At 38.3% G+C, this 19,608-nt stretch overlaps 1 protein-coding gene across 4 annotated transcripts in view; it reads left to right on the top strand.

The window, feature by feature from the left end:
* The window catches only part of LOC133216837 (connector enhancer of kinase suppressor of ras 2-like), a 194,898-nt gene that overhangs the window by 56,468 nt on the left and 118,822 nt on the right, over positions 1-19,608 (top strand). For all 4 annotated transcript variants that reach the window (XR_009726729.1, XM_061361887.1, XM_061361886.1 and 1 more), the window contains exon 2: positions 7,084-7,247. Coding sequence is in view for 3 of the 4 variants with exons in the window: in XM_061361887.1 (XP_061217871.1) it covers positions 7,084-7,247 (164 nt within the window). In the remaining variant the exon portion in view is untranslated. The remainder of the gene's footprint in view (positions 1-7,083; positions 7,248-19,608) is intronic.

The raw sequence follows: 19,608 nt of genomic DNA, 5'->3' as shown, positions 1-19,608 counted from the left end.
TGTCTGGTGAAGTTTAACCCACTTTGAAGCTTGGGAGTCAGCCTTTTTGGGTGTCAGTTGGTCTTTGAGAAACATTCATTCAAAGTGCTCGCTCTGCATCAGTTCCTGTTCATGCAGATGATGGGTCTGTAAATGCAAGCAGCAAAAGTCTGCTTGTATTTGCATCTAAAACATCCATCTGTATCTGTGTGAATATTACAGTGACGCAGAGGAAACTCATCTGGGAAGCAACATTTAAGCCCATAATACTTGCACAGTCAAGCATTTAAAGGTCAGATAATGCCAGAATTCAGGGATTATTTTTTCAAAATAATCTTAATTCTTTCTTTTTGGGGTGTTTGTGCATTCCTGCTCTAACTTGCAGTTTAGTTTTAAATGTACTTTTTTTTGTGTGAAATTTTGTAATCTAGCTACGTTATTGCTACAGATCAGGCTTGTAACATGTAGGGTAGCTTAAAGATGCAAATACTGCGTGGTAGTCTAGTTCCTAAATAGACTGTAAACTTTAGGGAAGCTTAGGTCTGTAAAGCTCTGAGCTGGGTGGTCCGGAGTGTTTTCAAACCCAGGGTTGTGTGGGTATGAAGATCCTTTTCTCCAGGCACTCCCAGCAGTGTTTTGGTTTTGCTTTTGTGTTTGTTTCCTCCTGAAAATGCTTTAAGAACAAATAGCTGATATCTGAGAGTCAGCGTAACAGGAGCATGGTCCTGAGGATTGCGCCTTTTCTTTATTTGGGCTGAATAATTCTTCAAAAGCTTTTAATATCCTTGAAAAATAATACCCACCTGATGGTTTTCATTGTTACAAGTTACATAAGAATGGGAAAAGACCCACTGTGCCTAAGTCCAGTGTAGAAAATCAAAGGGGTCTGCGATAAAGAACACCCATGAACTGGTGTGTGTGTGTGTGTGCATGTGTGTTCAATAAAATTACATTTAGGAAAAGACACACGTTCTCAACCTACTTCTAGCTGTTAACAAACCCATCAGTTTCTTCTAGATCTTTCTAACTAGCTGCTAAATATTGCTTTATATAGAAAATACTACTTGTTTTAAAAAAAATGCACACCCCAACTTTTTCACTTTCTGTGACAATGACTGCCTGGGCTGAGCCTGTAGATGCTCTCAAACATTGGATATATTCAAGCAGATCTGAATATGTAAGCTGAAGGTTGTGCTGCCTTCCCCGATTAATTAGGTAATTTCCAGCACAGAACTTAGAGACTTCTCTTTGTCTAATAGTGAGTAGCTCATTTCCTGGACTTGCAAGTGCTTTACCTGAGAAGCCACTGGTGGTATGAGGTGAGTTGTCTCGGTGCAGTCCTGCTTATCTGGAAGGTCATGTACGAGGTCACTTCCAAAACCCATCAGGAATCAATGTTTCTTTGCTTATGGTTCCAAACTTACTTCAGCAGTCTTCCCTATTCCTACTCTCAAAGCACACACAGTTTCTGGTTGTCTTTTACCCTTTCTCTCCCCTTTGCAGTGTTTTAATCCTTTTTTTTCATCCTTGTCACCTGAGGCAGTTTCAGTACAATCAGATTTCTCTTGAATTATTAGGTGACCCTGGTGTCTCACACTCCTGAGACGCATGCACTGGTGCAGGCACACTCCTGTTGTGCACTGTGGTCATATTATACAAGATTCCTGCCCTCATGGACAAGCACAGTCACTGTTTGCATTTATCTTCCCTGAAGGACACTGCAGCTCCAGTGGATTTCCTCCAGCATCCAGCAGGATGACATTTGAAAATTGATTTTGTCCCTTTTTCACTTTGATTTATTGATTTTCACAAGTTGCCTGTCTGCAAAAGCAGATACGATTGTTGTATAGCTTTTATTAGTCAAATGAGATACATTAATAGGAATATTAATTTGCTCTTGGCAGCCCAAACTGTAATTATTCTGAACAAGCTGAGATCATTCCCTTAGCTTTCAGGTTTTGTACCTTAGATCCAGATCCCACCGACACTTGCACATGTACCTCAAATTTGCTGTTGTGTATAAGCCTTTATGCAATTGTCATTTTAGTATTCTATGTGCTTTTTGGTTTAGAAGTTATTTTAATTAGGAAAGGCGTTAAGTACTTTCTCAGACCCTCAGTCTAGGTGGGTTTGACTTCTTTGCCAACTGGCTATAAATGGACTCTTAACACTTCCTTGTAGAAGTCAGCAGTGGTAAATGCTTTTCCACTGAGCTGTTTTCTTTCTCTTTCATCTTGTACCTAAAAGCAGAATGAGCAACGCTGCATTTTTAGAACGGAGCATATCACTTTGCATACCCTCTTCTGTCAGAAGAATCCTCTCATGAGAGCAGTCGTGTTTGTGACAAGCTGAACTGGCACAGACCTTTCCTGTCTGCCCTCCACGTAACCCCTCCATTTCACAGCCAGTGTTCTGCTCTTCTAGCCAGCTGCTGTAGATTTTCCGCTGGGAATAATGATGTGGTAGGAAGAAAACCATCACTTGGTGAGGAATTTTTAGGATGGATTATAAAACCAGCATAGGTAGCAGAGTTCCACTAAAATATATGACAAAAAAAGAAGCAAATAAATGTAATGTATGGAGAGATTTATGAAAAATTGGAAATTAGACTTTTTAAACTTAGAAATTACTTTTCTTTTGTGATGGATCACACTTGATAAAGTTATTGTCACCACATTTCTCCTCATGAGAGCTGCTCTGCCTGCATAATTTGACTTCCTGAATAGCAGGCAACAACTTATGCTTTTCCTTCATTTATTCTTACAGTAATTTTCTATCAGTATCTCTGTCTAGTGCTAGAGAGAAAGGGACAGACCTTAACCTAACATGGCAACTATGTGCTTTCAATATAAAACAAACGTGATGCTGTTTGACATCAATGAAAAGATTCATTTTAATTTCAGTGGGTGTTATTGCCCACAATATGTAGCATCTCTTTCGTAATGTTGGCTCAGAGTTAATACTTATGTCTAATTTTAGCTAGCTCTACAGAGGGGTATTTTTATAACATGTTGGTTTGCTTTGTTGTTTTAATGATTCTGTTTTCTTAATTATGCAGTTCTAAAAATAAATGTTCGAGCTAACTGGTTTGTCTTTTCCTGCCCTTTCTCCCTACCTGATTTTTCTGCCTCCTCTTTTTCATGTCTCTTTGATTTAGGCAATTTACTACATGCCTTATTTGCAAAAGCATAGTTGGCACTCAGTATATCACAGATGCTTGCTTTTCCTCTGCTCTTTGAACGCAGGGATAAAGTTTTCTAGTCCTAGCCTTTTACTTAAAAATGGAAAGGATCACAGAATCAAGTAGGTTGGAAAAGACGCTTAAAATCATCAGGTCCAACCGTTCCCTAGCACTGCCAAGACCACCACTAAACCGTATCACTGGGGACCTCATCCATATGGTTTATGAATGCTTCCATGGATGGTGACTCCATCACTGCCCTGGGCAGCCTGTTCCAATGCTTCATCACCCTCTCTGTGAAGAAATTGTTCTTAATATCCAATCTAAACCTCCCCTAGAGCAGCTTGAGGCTGTTACCTCTTGTCCTATCACTTGTTACTTAAAAGAAGAGACCGACCCCAATCTCACTGCAGCCTCCTTTCAGGTAGCTGTAGAGAGCACTAAGTTCCCCCCTGAGCCTGAACACAGTATGCTAGGTGCAGATGGTCACTGTCCTGGCCCTGCTGGCTATGCTACTTCTGTTACAGGCTAGGATGCTGTTGGCCTTCTTGGCTGCCTGGGACAAGAGACACACAAGAGACAATATAGCAGATCTCTCATCGTGTCTCATGTTAACTCTCAGCTTTAAAATAAAGCATACATGTTTAAACCTTTTTCCTTGAATTAATTTACTGCAGTATGATGGATATTTTGGTTAGTTACAAACTGTACCCCAAAAAAGTAGGAATGTGCAGAATCAGAACTGCAAGCCTCTGTGTTTCTTGCCTGACACCAATACTGTGTAACTTGGCACTAGTGGTTTAATTTTATTTACCTATCAATAAAGCAGAGTTAATGCCCGTTAGTTTTTTGTAGTAATGAGTCTTAACTAATGTAAGTTTTACCTGTAAACAGAAATCATGTTGAGAAAATTGCATAAAGAGCAATTTGAGTGGCTTGAGGAAATAAATATTCCACTTGGCTTTGGTGAGTCAAAATGATCTTATTCCGTACTCTTTCTAATTGCGTCTTTGATATTTTCATGCTAAAAACAATTACAGCCACAACAATAAAGAATGAAATTACTCTTGGCTAAATTCCTGCTTTGTAACACCTCACAGTTATCAAAAAACTTTTTTACATTGCAAGAGAAGGAGCAATGTAATACAATTCCTACCTCCTAGACAGACAGAAAAGCAACAAGCAATGAACAAATACTTCTTTCTCTGTGTGTGTATTTATCAAATGCTGTCATGCTATGAGACAGCCTGGTCCTTTAATGATATATTTCTGTATTCTGTTGTCAACTGCCATACTGTTTGCACTATTAAGTAAATGCCTTCTAAAGATGCCCTGGGGAGCTATTACAGAGCAGTATGAATAATGCAAATTTCATATTTTGCTCTTGTCGTACATTCTCTCTGGCACAAAGGGACATTTAATACATCTGGCTACACAGTTTTTATAGGATGTGATGTTAATCTGGTATTTTCTAAACCTTTCTGATACTACAAATCCTTATTTGTGGCCACTGTTACTAAGGGTTTTAATTAATTTTCTTCACTTTTGTTCAAAATAATTTAATATCTGGTATCAGTTTCAGTACTTTTTTATGATGAATTTCAGGCAAATAGTCACTAAAAGCAAACCTGAAACACAGGGGTCTTGGAATTTGCTCTGGAATTGTTCTTGAGCAAGCAGGGAGCAGGAATGTGTAATGGCTCTGAATTTCAAATGTTAAATTTGCAGTGGTCCGGTTTTAACCAATCCAAACTGAAATACACTTACATGAAATTGTTCCTCAAATCATTTAAACCCACAAACAGATGCAGGGAAATAGTGTCCTGTTTGCAAACCGTTCCAGAACGGAGAAAAGGCTTAGGTATTGGTTGCAAGGAGACTGCTGATTTGAGTTAAAAAGAAACTAAACAAAACACCCCAGCAAAACAAAACCAAGAAGCAAAACTAAACCAAACTAGCTCATAATTATGGATAGCAACATAAAATGCAACATTTTACATCACTGGCCTAGTTTTGGACAGGCTAGATGTCTAAGTGGCTATAAGGTCGTGATGGCTACATGGTAAATGATAGAAGAGCACGGTAACATAACTTAGGACTATCTGTTTACAGAGTAAACAACTGAGTAGTTTTGAGAGATAATTTCATTGAAGGAAACTGCAGTATATCCCATTGTATTTCTGGAACAGAAGACAAACACATTATTTTGTTTATTCAATTCTTGTGTCACCACAATCCTAGTATCTCAACTGAATTATGTTGGCTTAACTGAGACTTAAAGTGGTAATATTCAGCATGTCAAATATAAGGTGTCAGATCTCTCTTTCTCAGATACCCTATTTAATAAACCTGAGAATAGAAAAACATGGACAATATCAAGTATTCTTGTCTACAGAATAGTTTTAAATTCCACGTTTGCTGGCTTGCTTTCAATTCCCCAGGATTCCTGCAATGTATTTCTGTTTGTCGTTGCCATATTGTATCATCCAGTTACTTAGAAGAACCTCTGTGATTCAAAAAATGTTAAAATACCTACAGGTTTCTCTTTCAAAGATCCTAAGGCAAATGATAGAATTACCAGTTTCCATAATAATAATCCAGGAAATTAAAACACAAATAACTTTGCTTTATTTCTGGTTTTATTGTGTCTGTGAGAACTTTTAAACAGACAAACAAGAACAACATCATACATACTCCTCTTGCTTTTCTTTTCTTTATATCTATTGGCTTTTCTTAGTGTTTGCACAAACTTTTCCCCCTTAATTTAACCATAATGGTGACATTCTCTGTGTTTAACACAATGTTTCTTGCCTTATCGATTTTCAGGGCGAAATGGAATAGTTCTTTGTTCATGAGTAAAATTGAACTATTAATCACAGGGTTTATAACAAAATCATTTGTATGTTATTGAGTTTCAGAAAGTTAAGAGTTTGACATAAATAAATAAATATACTAGCACTGGGTGTAGCAGTTAGTGTAGGTGGTTACTGCACCTCAAAACCGCTCTCCTAATGAGTGGTATGATACAGTGGTTACACTGTATGACATTGAAGAGTCCTACAAGAGGAATACCAGGAAGAATGTGCTCCTAATCATATTCTTCCATAACCCAAATTTACACTTAGGTTCTCATGACATCAGACGAAAAAGGTTTTGTTGTAATGGCACTCTCTGTGCTTCCTTGCTCTTCCTGGGTATCCCTAGTAAGTACCATGGAGGATAAAAATTAGCGTTAAAACAAGGAGGGCACCCAGGATGATCAGAGAGGCTGGAGCACCTCCTGTATGAAGACAGGCTGACAAAGTTGGGGCTGTTCAGCCTGGAGAAGAGAAGGCTGCGTGGAGACCTCATAGCAGTCTTCCAGTATCTGAAGGGGGGCCTACAGGGATGCTGGGGAGGGACTCTTCATCAAGGACTGTAGTGACAGGACAAGGGGTAACAGGTTAAAACTGAAACTGGGGAAGTTTAGATTGGATATAAAGAAGAAGTGCTTTACTGTGAGGGTGGTGAGGCACTGGAATGGGTTGCCCAAGGAAGCTGTGAATGCTCCATCCTTGGCAGTGTTCAAGGCCAGGTTGGACAGAGTCTTGGGTGGCATGGTGTAGTGTGAGGTGTCCCTGCCTACGGCAGGGGGGTTGGAACTGAATAATCTTAAGGTCCTTTCCAACCCTACCTTTTCTATGACGAGTGTTGAAAATAATGTCAGTAATAGAAACTTTTCTCTTTAGCAGTATGCACTGAACTATGAAAGTTTTTTACACATTTTTCCATAAGAAAGTTTTTTACACTTTTTACACATTTTTCCATAAGAAATCCAAACAAGGAATTATATTTGCATTTCCAAACAACTTGGAAACTCTGTGAATTGCAGAATTATTGTTGTCCCTGTTCTCTGAATATGCATTGTTGGCTTTTTCAAACAGGCCTCGATGACTGCCTCCAACAATACATTAAAAACTTTGAAAGAGAAAAGATCAATGGCGAGCAGCTGCTGCACATCACTCATCAGGAGCTTGAGGAACTGGGAGTCACTCGGATTGGCCACCAAGAGCTGATTCTGGAAGCAGTTGATCTGCTCTGTGCATTGGTGAGTGATTTCTTGTATCATTTAATAACCTGAGTTTATAGATTTGCAAACCATGATAAAAATAATATAGAGTGCACTCCCCAGCTGTGTGCTTGTATGGACACAGTAGCTTTGCTTGGACATGTAGAGGCTTCTTTGAGCTGTAAATAAATTATATACATCCATTTTATGATTATGATGGTCTTTTGTTGCTCTTCCTCTGACTTGCTTGGTCTTGAGTTCAAATACTGTTGACTATCACTACTGGCATCCATATGGTTCTGTAATTATATGCCATATGCCCTTCTATTTCACTGACATTTGCTACACTGTACTAAACCAAGTAGACATGAGTGGTTTAACCATGCCAATATCCAAAAGGATGGTACTAAGGAGCCAGAAGGTAATGCTAATTAGACTGGAAGATTGTTTAAAACACGAGCTTTGAGACAAGATTAGAATGGTAAAATTGACTTTATCTAAAGTATAGGTACATGTGTCAATTTGAAATTTGGGGAAGAGGGTGTTTAGCAAAATATATATAAGCCTGGAAGAACACCAGGGCTTATATATAACAGGTCATTAATTCACCCAGCTTCTTACCAAAGCATTTGATGTCAGAAAGTTCCTGTTTTCCTCTGTTATGTAGTCCCTACCAGCTAATAAAATGCAATGTATTAATTCAATTCTAAAGGAAAACTGACTTTCTTTTGTGTAGGTGAACAGTGAAAGGATATTGGAAATACAAAAAAATAAAATAATAAAACTACATATAGGTAAATTACATATAACATCCCCAGTGGTTTAATTCTTGATCAGTTCTGGTTTTGCACAAACTAGGTTATCCTCTGAGATTCTGGCCCAGTAAATTGTCTCCAACAGGGAAACTGTCACTTAATAGTAAAATAGAAAACAAGTGGGGAAGAATGCACTTGAGCTGAGCAGAAAGCATTATGAAGTACCTCTTATTATGCATATGCTTCTTGCAAGTACCTCTAATTACAGAATATAATGGATGTAGGTTGAGATCCTCTCTTAAAACTAAGTAACATATGCCAAACCAGAGACATGCCTTTGGCCCTGATGCAGCTGTACCTGTGCACTGGGGCATAGTGCATAACCCAACAGACTTCTTTGTTTTGGAAACATTTAAAATCCAGCTCCAGAGTTTCCCCCCTGACACGCTGTTTTCCACATGAAAGGATTCGTAACTACCCCACAGTGTTATGTTGTGTTATCTAAAGAACAATGCAGAGCTGTGCCCTGACACCAGGGAGACATAGCAGACCCAAGAAGTTTCCTCTGGAAAAATAATGCCCTTCAGTGAAGTCTGCCCATTAGGAGGACCCTTGCTGGTTTTTCTTCTTATTATTTTTTCTTCTTTAAACAAAGAAACTGTACTTCTTAAACACTGGCCCTGCTGCTGGTCAGTGGCGCAGCTCTTCTCTTACTGTGCTTATGACCTTATTTCTTCTTTTAAAGCACGATGGGGATTTTCCAGCTCCTGGTATCGTTTATTTAGCCTCCTGCCTTTAAGCCCTTACCATTCCTTTCTCCCTCAGTCTCTAAAATGCCTGTTTTGGGGTTTTTTTTCCTGCTTCTAAATTCTTATCTTCCTGCCCATTCCATGTGCTTTCTGCTGAGTGAGTCTGCTGCCTGCGGCTCTGCGCTTGGGGGTATTCTGCTTCTGACATTTCTGCCTTCCTTCTGTGCACATCATATTCTTCAATTCTTGCAGCTTCTTACTGAGCCAGGATCACAAGTAAAAGTTTCACAAGATGAGGAATGCATATTTTTAATAGGCAATAATTTGTAAAGGTTTTAATCTACATAGCCAAAAAGCATCATTAGGAATTTATCTTAATTCTTTTAAATAATGACTGTAATTGAATGGTAGGAGATCTGATGCCACCTTTGTTAACAACTGACATATACGTCTGAAAATTACAGTTGTATTCTTATTCTGTGCTAAATCTTGAAATAATAATAGATTATTGCAGTAAAATATGACGTCTGGTTGAGTGATCAGTGAAAACAGTTCATCACTGCAGTGGGTTTTTAGACAAACTAGTCTAAAAGGAAAACAAGAAAGACCCTGCTTTTAAAAGTAATTAAGAAAAGGAGGGGAGGGTTTAGGGGTATGCTTATGCCATTTAACAGGAACTCACATATAAGAAATTATTTGAATTGGAATGCCTTAAGGAATGCATAATTTTACCCCTGATTTTCTGAGTTACATTATGAGCAAACTTAACACAGTTTGCAAGCAACTAGAATACAGCCACAGTCAGTAAGATGTCAGTGCCTTAATGTGTGTGTGTTTGTATCTGTGGGGCAAAGAGTGTGAAGTGTATTTGTAGATTTGTATATAAATATACTTTAATTTTTTTTCATAGGTTATTATGAAAAAACATGAGGGGTCACATCAATTCAGTCTAAAATTCCACGTGTGGAGGGGTGGTAACAGCAGGAGCCATAGCTTGTTCTCTCCCTCCATCCCTCTGTTTGCCCCACTCAGCATGGCATGTGCTCCCAGCCCCATGCTGGCAGAGCATCCATGATGCTGTGCACACTGTGTTTCCTTCCTGTCTGGATCACAGACATCTGCACTCCTCATTACATCAATACATGTCAGTACTACTTTGTGCTCTGTGTATCACCCACTCACTGCGCCATGTCAGTGACCATTGATTTTTCTTTTCTGTACATGGATTTCTTAATTGATTTCTGTTTGTCAATCGGCAGTGTCCAAGTTACATGACCTATTTCTTCCAGGCAGTACTAGCAGGATGTTCCACTCCATCTTTGCTAAGGTTGTGTAACACATTAAACAGAGGCATCTCCAATGTACTGTAGAAATCTCTCAGGTAAGCTTAGGCTCAGTGGTGCATCAGGAATTGAGCTGCATGTTGGTCATGAGTTCAGCTGCAGAAGAGCTTTAGGGAAACCAAGAGAAATTTGGCCGTCTCATCTCAAGCTCTTGGAAGGCACTGAACATGCATGTTGTGATGCCATATTTTCCATACGTGCTCCCTGCAGGGCTGGCCATCCCAGTTGCTGGCCAGCCAGTGAGCATACCCACTGGCTTTTAGGGGTAGGTGTCTGATGGGGTTCCACATCAAAGAGCAATGTTTCTGCTTCTATCTCAGTGATACAAGTCATTATACAGCATACACGTAACTAAATGCTGCCCCATGATGAGGGTTCTAAGAGCAAGAGAAAATGAAAAATAAAGGAGGCACCTCCTGTGTTTCTCTCCCCTGTCCTAGAGCACCTATCAGACTCTCAAATGCAAATTACCAAAGGCAGGAAGGATTACTATTATGCATTTGCTCTCGATATGATTTTCTATCCCCTTTACACAAATAAACATGACCCCCCAGTATTATGTCTTGGTTAATTGATTCAAACCACCATATTATTTCTGAATAAATTCAAAAGAGAGAGTACTATTGCTATTACAGATCATAAATTTTCTTTTGAGAAGAAGCTAAATCGAGAGCTTTCTATAACTAGGCATTATACATGACAATTCTGCCTAGAGGAGATTCTACACTGGAAGAAGATGACCTACAGCAGGAGAAAAGGAAATGTAAGAAATATAAACAGGGAAAAAGAGAATTGTTGGATCCCTCTGTGCACAATAGGAGTGGCAATGTGGTGATTTGGAAATAATTTTAAAATGTTGGAATAATCCAGGTTCTGAAAGGGTAAAACTGAAGTGCAAAAGATGAGAGTATCAGCCACTGTAGGAGAGAAAATACTGATGCTTTCTTGGGAGTGGTCAGGGGTGAATTTATGCGGGATGAAAGGAAAAGCCATAGGTGAGCCATGCTTTCAGCTTTGATTCTTTGCCCATTCTAGGAAGGCATTTTTGAGTAGGGTTTTAATTATGAAGAAAATTGGGAATGATGGCTGTGGTGGAAATAAAACAGTCTTAAACATTCTTCCCACTGTGGTCAGAAGCCACTCTGCAGTTATTTATTTGAAGGGACCTAAATAACATTTATGGACTAAAAGTGCAGGCCAGTTAGGACTTGGACTGTAATTTTATTAAAGCTGAAATACTAATCTGGGTATGTATTGGAGCACTAGTTGCACAAGGGCTGACTCTAAAAAAGTAGTAGTGCCTAGGAAAAATAACTCTTTGATAGACAGTAAAATATATTGGACAGAAGAAAAAGGAGTGCTTCTGATGTCAACAAGGGGTTGTTGTTAAATCTGTGCAAGTAAATTAATTTAATTAGGGCAGTATTGGAATCAGTATATTGTTAAAGCCTGCACAAATTAAAATATAAGCAGTCTAGTGAAAAGAAAGACTGATAATGAATGGAAGAAAAATGAATGCAAAATGAAAAGCATGCTCAAATACAGATTACATCTAAAGTAATTAAAAGTACTGTTAATTCATAGGCGTTCAGCTAGTGAAAGTTAGGCACTGTGCTGTGATAGCATTCAAGGAGAAATAAAGATTAGGAAATGTCTCTCTCTGCAGAAGCTGGCAATCCAAGCATGAGAGTTTTTCTGCTAGAAGGCACAATAAAGTCACCTGTGGGTCAACATGTTTATAACAACTGGCGTGAGCTTCATTTGCTGCCCTATATGCTGCTTTTTTTAAGCGATGGATGGAACGCAGCTACCAAACAAACACGCTTTTTGTTTGTTCATTTTCCTACCATTTCCTAGCGCATTTCTTTATTAGGCATCTCTTTAACAAAATTGCACCAGGAATAGTGTTTAGTTGATCGGATGGAAAGCAGTTTGCAGTAATTTGTTCTCAAGTATGCCATGCTGATGACGCAGCCAGCCTTTCCTTGCTGTCTCTGTATCTATCGATCAAGTTGTTTCTTCTGAATTAAAATTATCCAAGTTTTGCTTGAATTAATGCTACTTTTTAATGGCCATAACTACAAGGATCTCTCCTGAGATGCTTTTAATCTTTCTTTCTGCTGATGTGCTTTTTGATTTGTCAATGCTGTGCATATATTAGGAAGTATTTTTTCTTACTTTACCCAATATGTAATCAAGTTTCATTTCTAACAAGTCATTCAGTATCTCACATTCTTATTTTTCCCTCACATTTTAAAGGTTATTCAAAGGTAAGGTTTCTAGAGTAAAATCCTCACTTTACATATATATTGATGCTTAAATAGATGGAAATAAATCTTTGAAATGCAATGCCATCTATCTTAGTGAGAGATGAAGAGATAGTCCATCTCCTCAGTATAATGAGGAACCTGGCACATACATTATTTTTGTCTATGCAAACATATATGCATCCAGAGAGCTTTATTAATCTCAACTGAGAAAGGAGTTCAACTTTCAGCAGTCCAGTGCTATTTATTAGGCTATGCCAAACCTTGGAATTAATACTACGGAATGGGTTAGTTAAATATTCCATATATTAGAAAGGAAGAGTCATCTTTTGCTTAGTCAAAGTAGATGCTTCATTCTTTTTTAGTCTTTCCAATCATGCAATTCGGTAAAATGACTATTTTAAGGATCATCTGTTTTTTCTCATTCCCAAGTCTCTTACCAATTTTTTGCATTTTAAAAAGTCTTTAAGGATCAGGATGTTGAAGGAAGATGAGTAGGTTTGTACAAACAGTTCACAGTAGCCTAAAGTGCTTGTGTTCACAGGTGTTTAACACATGCATAATAGTTTTGTCTTACTGGTAAGAAGTGAGGAATTCAGGGTCTGGCTAAGCTGCTATGCTGGAAAAGGAGAACCTTGAATGCAATTATATGTTATTTGTTGGAACTATCTGGTGCAAATGAAGTTCTTCCATTGTGAACACACACAGTGTTCCCTTACCAGATGTAAAGGCAGCTGTGTGAGGTGATACAGTAGAGAACAAAGTAGAAGGTAATTTTTCTTGACGTCTTCTCAGTTTTCTCTTCAAGCACCACTTCCTCTACACCAGTTGTTCCATAGCAGCACATGGTTTCCAAGACCAGAATTCGCACAGTAAGAACGTTTAGTACTCTAACAGTACTATCGATGTTTGTATCAATGTTTACTAAGTAAAAGTTTCAGAGGTACCAAAGCACAGGATTGTTTTGAAAGGAATTTAGAACCTAAGTGACTTGTGAATTTGTGTTTTGTGTGGTCAGTTAGGCTGGGGCTCTTTTGAAACCTCTGTCCTATGTGAATTTGTCATTCTTGTCCAGCAACAGTGCCTCAGCAGTCAGGCCATAACCTCTGATAAAGGCACAGGACTCTCTGGTTATGTGATGTCTGCATATCACGTAGCCAAACACAGATGGAAATGGTCCTGTCCAGGTATTCCAAAGTGTACATGGTCTGTTCTCATAAGATGAGGCGTATGTAGTGGAAATAAAAGAATGGAGGTTGGTTGCATTTTACTCAAATTTCAGCTACCTCCATAGAGCCCAAAAGTGGACTGCAGGTCAGGTGAATGCCAGTAGACCACATCTATTTTCCACAAGTAATGCATTCAGTCTTTGTATTATTAGGCTATCAAACTTCAGATAAATTACTTCAGGCTATAAGTATTTTTGTATTTTTTCCTTCTTAAGGCTGGGTTTAAGTTAAAATAAAGGAGAAACATGTTCTATTCAAAGTGCTATGTCTGTTCCAAAGCTTGTAATTTTCTTCTGAAATGCATCTTTTAAGCAGCAGTGAGAATGAGGATCCTAATCCATTGCAGGCTACGCTGGTGAATAGGCAAGTACAGGCACTACTGCATGCTTCTGAAAATTAATGTACTTATTCCCATTTATAAATTTATAATACTATATCTATCAATATATAGTAATGGATTACTATAATCTGTAGCAATCCATTACAGTATCTTGTGTCTGGATAAAACCAGTGATATTCTATCAATGAATGAATGTTTAATTCCTTTTCATATTGTGAGCTACTGTCACTTGCTGGTAGAGAACAGTGCATAATATGTACAATTAAATTGCATTGCTGCTTATTAGGTCAGTGTAGAAGGAGAAATTAGTGCAAATGAGTAGGTGCCATAATGATATGGCACCAAAACCCACACATGTCCGATGCTGTAGATGAGGGCAGGAGGGAAAATACTGGCTGAAATCCAATCCAAATGCTGTTGGTATACATTGCAATTGGTGTACATTCTACCCTTGTTTTAGTGGGTGTTAATGGCACATTCATTTCTGACATCATTTGGATTCTTTTGAGGTTTACATCTGGAAGACAAGGGTTTTGTTTTTAATTTCAGCCCATCTGGATGTTCGGTTTCCTCAAGGCTGATGATAATGATCACAATTACTTCTAGGGATAAAGGAATGGACATTTTCCCTGCACAGTGAAAAGTAAAACCTGTACGGTAACATTCTGGTTTGTTTTAGAAGCAGCTGTCGTAACATTGCATGTTACAGTGTTGAGTGAATGTTTATTGCTTCTTTGGCTTTGATTTCTGTCTGTTTCAGAAAGCATCCTTTACTGCCTATTGCTCTAGTTTGCCAAAACCAGCAAAAAGCAGGAAGCCTTTGTTTTCTTAACCTCATTCCCCTGCTGCCTTTCTCCAACACTCTGCAGTGCTCTGTGTAAGCTCTCTTGTATCCCAAGACACAGGCTGGGCAAGAGTGGATACTTGACTTATCTGCAGCAATGTGGAGATACCCTTCAGTCTCCTTAGGACACTTACCTAGCCTTTGTGGGCTAATTAGAATTGACATATCCAATTAATTCATATGAATTCTTACTTTCGCTAGAATTTCAATGTGAAGTGGATGGCATAGCCTGCTAGTAACACGTGAACAAATTTTCCAATGGAAGACTCACATTTTCTTTTCTATCTTTTTCTTTCTACATGGAAGGAATTAAAAAGAAAGATGCTTGTAATGTTTGTGTCCTGTGTCATCTCACACCTCATGATAAAACATGGTGCCGGCTGTCTACACTTCTTTTGATAACATTACGATGTATTTGATTAAAGCCTTCCACAAAAAGGAATCTTGTGAGAGGTTCTTGCCAATGCTACCACAAACATTAATCTCTGAGATAAAATAGTGCTTTGCACTTTTCCTTTTCCATTTCTGGATGATATCTGTGGGGGACTTTGAGGTAAGAATGCACTTATGTTTTCACAGAGCCTTGAAGAAAGCAGGTATTTAATGTTTTGTAAGCACAGGAATGAGAGCCAGCCACTCATGAGTTGACCACTGTGGAGGGAGAAAGCTCTAAATTGTAAGTGTGAGGTTTGGCGCAAGTCAGGTTAAACCTTTTAGATCACTCTGGTCTTCAAATGACATTTATTATGTTATAATACTAGTAGCAATGCTGTCATACAAAAACACTTGCACAAAATATTCAGCTGTCATAGCCTCTTACTTTAAGAGTCTCCGCTTTTATACATAATGCCATAGGCCACAAAATAAAATGTCTCTAGCAAATGTGCTTTTCAGATAACAGTATTGCATTAAGTGGTGCTTAGCACTGAGCAACTGCGTCTTCCTTTTGTGTCAAAGCGGGCATTGGTTTGGCATTTCTTAGCGCTATATAGCCAAAATGCCTGGATTCATGCAAATACATAAAGCAAAATTCCATATAGAGAAAATGATATGAAAAGTGGCTTAGATAACAGAATCTTGACCAAGAGAGCGAGTAAAGTGAGTACCCTTGTTTTGAGAACTATGGCAATGTCTCCAGTGTGGGACAGTGCAGAACCACTGGCCAAGTTTATCTCTTTAGTCAGACATGTTTTGAGATTTGGCTGGGGACTACATTTAAGGTTGGGGTGGGTTTGGGTTTTGTTTTAGTTTTGGCAGATGCATTAAATTTTGGAACTGGTGCCACTTCTGTCGTTGAAAATAGTGCTGCTCTGGCTGTAGGAATTCATCGTTCTCCTGCTCTTTATTGGCTGACATAAAACATAATTACTGGTTGTTGATGCAAATCCATGTTAATTTACTGGGTTGAGACATCCATGTGTGCACTGACTTGTAAAAACTAAGTCTCATGTCAGTGGCTTAGGCAGTCTTTATCCCTGTTATCTTCATGCACAAGAAGGGGAAAACTAGCAGGAGCAAAGAAGTGCTGTTTCAGTACTGGTAACTTTTCAGTTCTGTGTTCTGGTGTCTTGCATGCTGTACATACTTTATAGACTATTACAGATGTATTCTTTATAGTAAATAATTTTACTGCTGAAACAATTTCACTGATGACTTCAAATCATTGTTACAAAAACCATGGTTTGAAGCGGTTGGCCTGTTCTCATCATGAGATTTTGGAAAGTTAGTGCTCCATTCTGTGTAAAGAAAGCATAAAAACACAGATCTTGCAAAGTGTGCTGTGGTTTCAGAAAAATGCCACCAAACCACCATCCTTTTGTACAAGAGATACATTTTAAGTTCAGGAATCTCAGTGGCACCTCTTCCGTTCTTATCCTTTATTGCAAACACAAATAGTACTTCAGGCAGTGTATATGGAATGAAAACAACGTTTTTTCTGAAATCAGGACTTGTAGCAGGAAGGGCTTTCGTGCTTTCTGTCAGAAACCAGCATATGGTTTTGGTGTATTGGTAGATAACAGCATTAAATTGGATACTGTTGCATTAAACAATATATAATTTAAATCCATTAGCCAGCTGAAATTGATAATTTTGACTTGGCATGCTTCGTTAAAAGCCTTTACCAAAGCTGTTTGAATTCCCATATATATTTGGGTGTGAGACCCATCCAAATATGAGTAATTCTGAAAGCAGAGAGGAGGGGCTTTGTCACTGTGCTGCCCATGTCTGCACTAGCTCATCCCTGCAGCATGTCCAAGAAGTTTTGTGTGTTTTAGCCAGTCTCATCCAGGGGTGTATCCTACACCAGTGACTTCCTGGGAGAAAATGCATTTGGTCCTTGCGAAGAGGCATGAGCCATATGGTCAATGAGAGGTGCCTGTGGCCTCTGTGGCCAGCTATGAGGTGGCTTTCCCTGGCTTCCCAAGCTTGTGCCATCAGCCTCTCTTATTGTGCAGGTTACATGGGGGCAAGTGAGGAAGGAGATGTGGTAATTAGCAAAACAGATGATTGAAAATCAGCCCTTTTTAGTACCTCACTGAACAGTTTGTTATTCCCTACACTGTGATTTTAAATACCTGTGCATGACTCCTGGTTTGCTAGCATTGCAGTAACTTATGCTTATTGTGTGCCAGCACTGAACACCTTAGAATTAGAGCAATGAAAGCAGTGAAAGACAGTTCATTGACTGAATCCACTTAATGGAATAATAATTCAGGCCTAGATAATTACATTAAATGTAAGGGGAAGGTATATTAAATCCTATTTTTGAAACAAAAAGGAAGAATAATGCACGGTATTGCAGGAAGATATTAACTTTTCACCATTGAATAAAGTATTATTCCACTAACATAAAAATTATTCTTTTTTTAATTATCCAAAAGCTCAGTAATGCACAGAAATTGTTGTGGTTTGTTCATGTGCTCAAAGTTTTAAACATCAAAGAAATTGTTGCCTCTGTAATGGTCCATGTGAAACGCATTGGTAATCCTTAGTCTTGTAATGAAAATAACTACACTACTACTTAGACAGTATTATAAATAATTAGGCATAAAATTTATTATGAACTTTAAAAATTAGCCTTCTTTTTCCCAAGGCTGTAGATTGTTTGTCACTGTCAAGGATTACACTTTATGTATTACTTGTGTTTCATTTGCCAATGCTTCTTTCTCCTGCAGAGAGAGAGTTAATTTTTTCTTCAGGATCATGATTTGAATGATGCAATGATGTAACGCACGTTACATTGCACTGGTAGCACGCACTATAGCACAGCAATTCTCTGTGCGAAGGCAATGCTGGGAGTACGTCAGTGTAAGTTCGGAATGATGATGTTTTCCCTATGAAAAGTCACTTTCCTCATTTACAAGGAGCAGTTTCTGTCATAAATTCCCAGTAAGTTATTTTTCACGGCACTCTGTGTTACAATCGTAATTGCTATAAGCTGCCTGAATTCCTGAGTAATTATCTATTGATCAGTTATTGTTACAGATAGTCATATGCATGCAAATGTATATATGTATGCACATGAATATTCACGTAATTGTTGACAAGTGTGAGCTGCTTGAGCAGCCTTCAGCAAATTCATGATAAAAATAAATGTACTTTTTTCACATTCTCATTAATGCCCATTCAGAAGAATCTGGTTGCTAATTTAATTTCTGTATGCTTCCCTTGGAATTTTTATGAATATATGTAAGGTATTTTTCCTGAACAGATACAATTTTCAAATGGAACTACCAATCCTGCAAGAACCTGAGCTAAGTATCTGACCTAAGTGAAATAAATGGTCAGTGTTGATGTTTTATTTCCAGAAGACAAGCCCATAATTTATTCTCTGAATTATTCATTCACTGCTGCTTAAGATTCTAAATTTCTCTTACGTACAGAAGCTCTTATTCTCCATAATCTTGCATTTCTGCCTCATCATTCATTTTAAGAGGCACTTAAAAAATTGAGAAAATGAGACTTCCTACAAGGAGATGGTTGGTTTTCACACACAACTAGGATTATTATGAAATAAATAACAAAGTGTAATTGGTCACAAGGTTTTAGTAACAAACAACAAAGGTTTGTAGTTATTGAACAGTGTACTACTATACACACGTATGGCTTCATTAGATCTTGCTGAGGATGCAGCACATGAATAAAGATCAGAGTACTGGAAAGGTATAGCAAAAGCTTAAGATATTTTGTCCTTGCAATAAAGCCAGTGGAGTTCCCTGGATTAGCAACAAGAAATTTAAAGAAGAATTTGGGTTTAATTTCAGTATTTCTGAGAGACTTAAGTGTTGGCGGTCGCATGCAGCATGGTACACACTGGAAAACAGCAATTGGAGGCATGGGAACAACTAATGCAGGCGATATTTGGTCATCAGTTTTAAAGTTGGCAGAACATCTTCTAATATGTTTTTGGAGGTAATATCTTCCAGTCATCCTTTGGTCTTGTTTATTTATCATGGTATACCCAGTCAGTATATTCTGCATAGCTTGTTTTCATACACATATGGAAGAGGTCAAGACATCACAGATGTCTGGCTTACTTATGTTTTTTAACTGAATCCATATACAGATCAGTCCTTAATCCTGAAATAAAGTGGTTGGAAACAATTTCTCTTGTGATGAAGAAGCCACAAAATAGACTGACTTCCCCCATCCTCCTGGATCTTGCTTCTGTGCATGTCAGAAAAGAAGTGCTGCCATAGCTTCATTTTCCTACTGATGCTTTTCCTGAGGTTTGACATTGAAGCTATTAAACATGCACAGACATAAGTTTGGCAGAGGACAAATGATGTATGGATGGTGTGATACATTCACCGTTTTATGTCAGTATGCTTATGAGAAGGTTTCATTATCCCATGCTGCTGTAATATTAAGC

This window comes from Neopsephotus bourkii, unplaced genomic scaffold, assembly GCF_033783945.1.
Source record: "Neopsephotus bourkii isolate Nb327-2 ecotype Australia unplaced genomic scaffold, CSIRO-AGI_Nbou_v1 NB_1067, whole genome shotgun sequence".
In the NCBI taxonomy this organism is placed as follows: domain Eukaryota; kingdom Metazoa; phylum Chordata; class Aves; order Psittaciformes; family Psittacidae; genus Neopsephotus; species Neopsephotus bourkii.
This window is presented reverse-complemented; position numbering and strand designations above follow the sequence as displayed.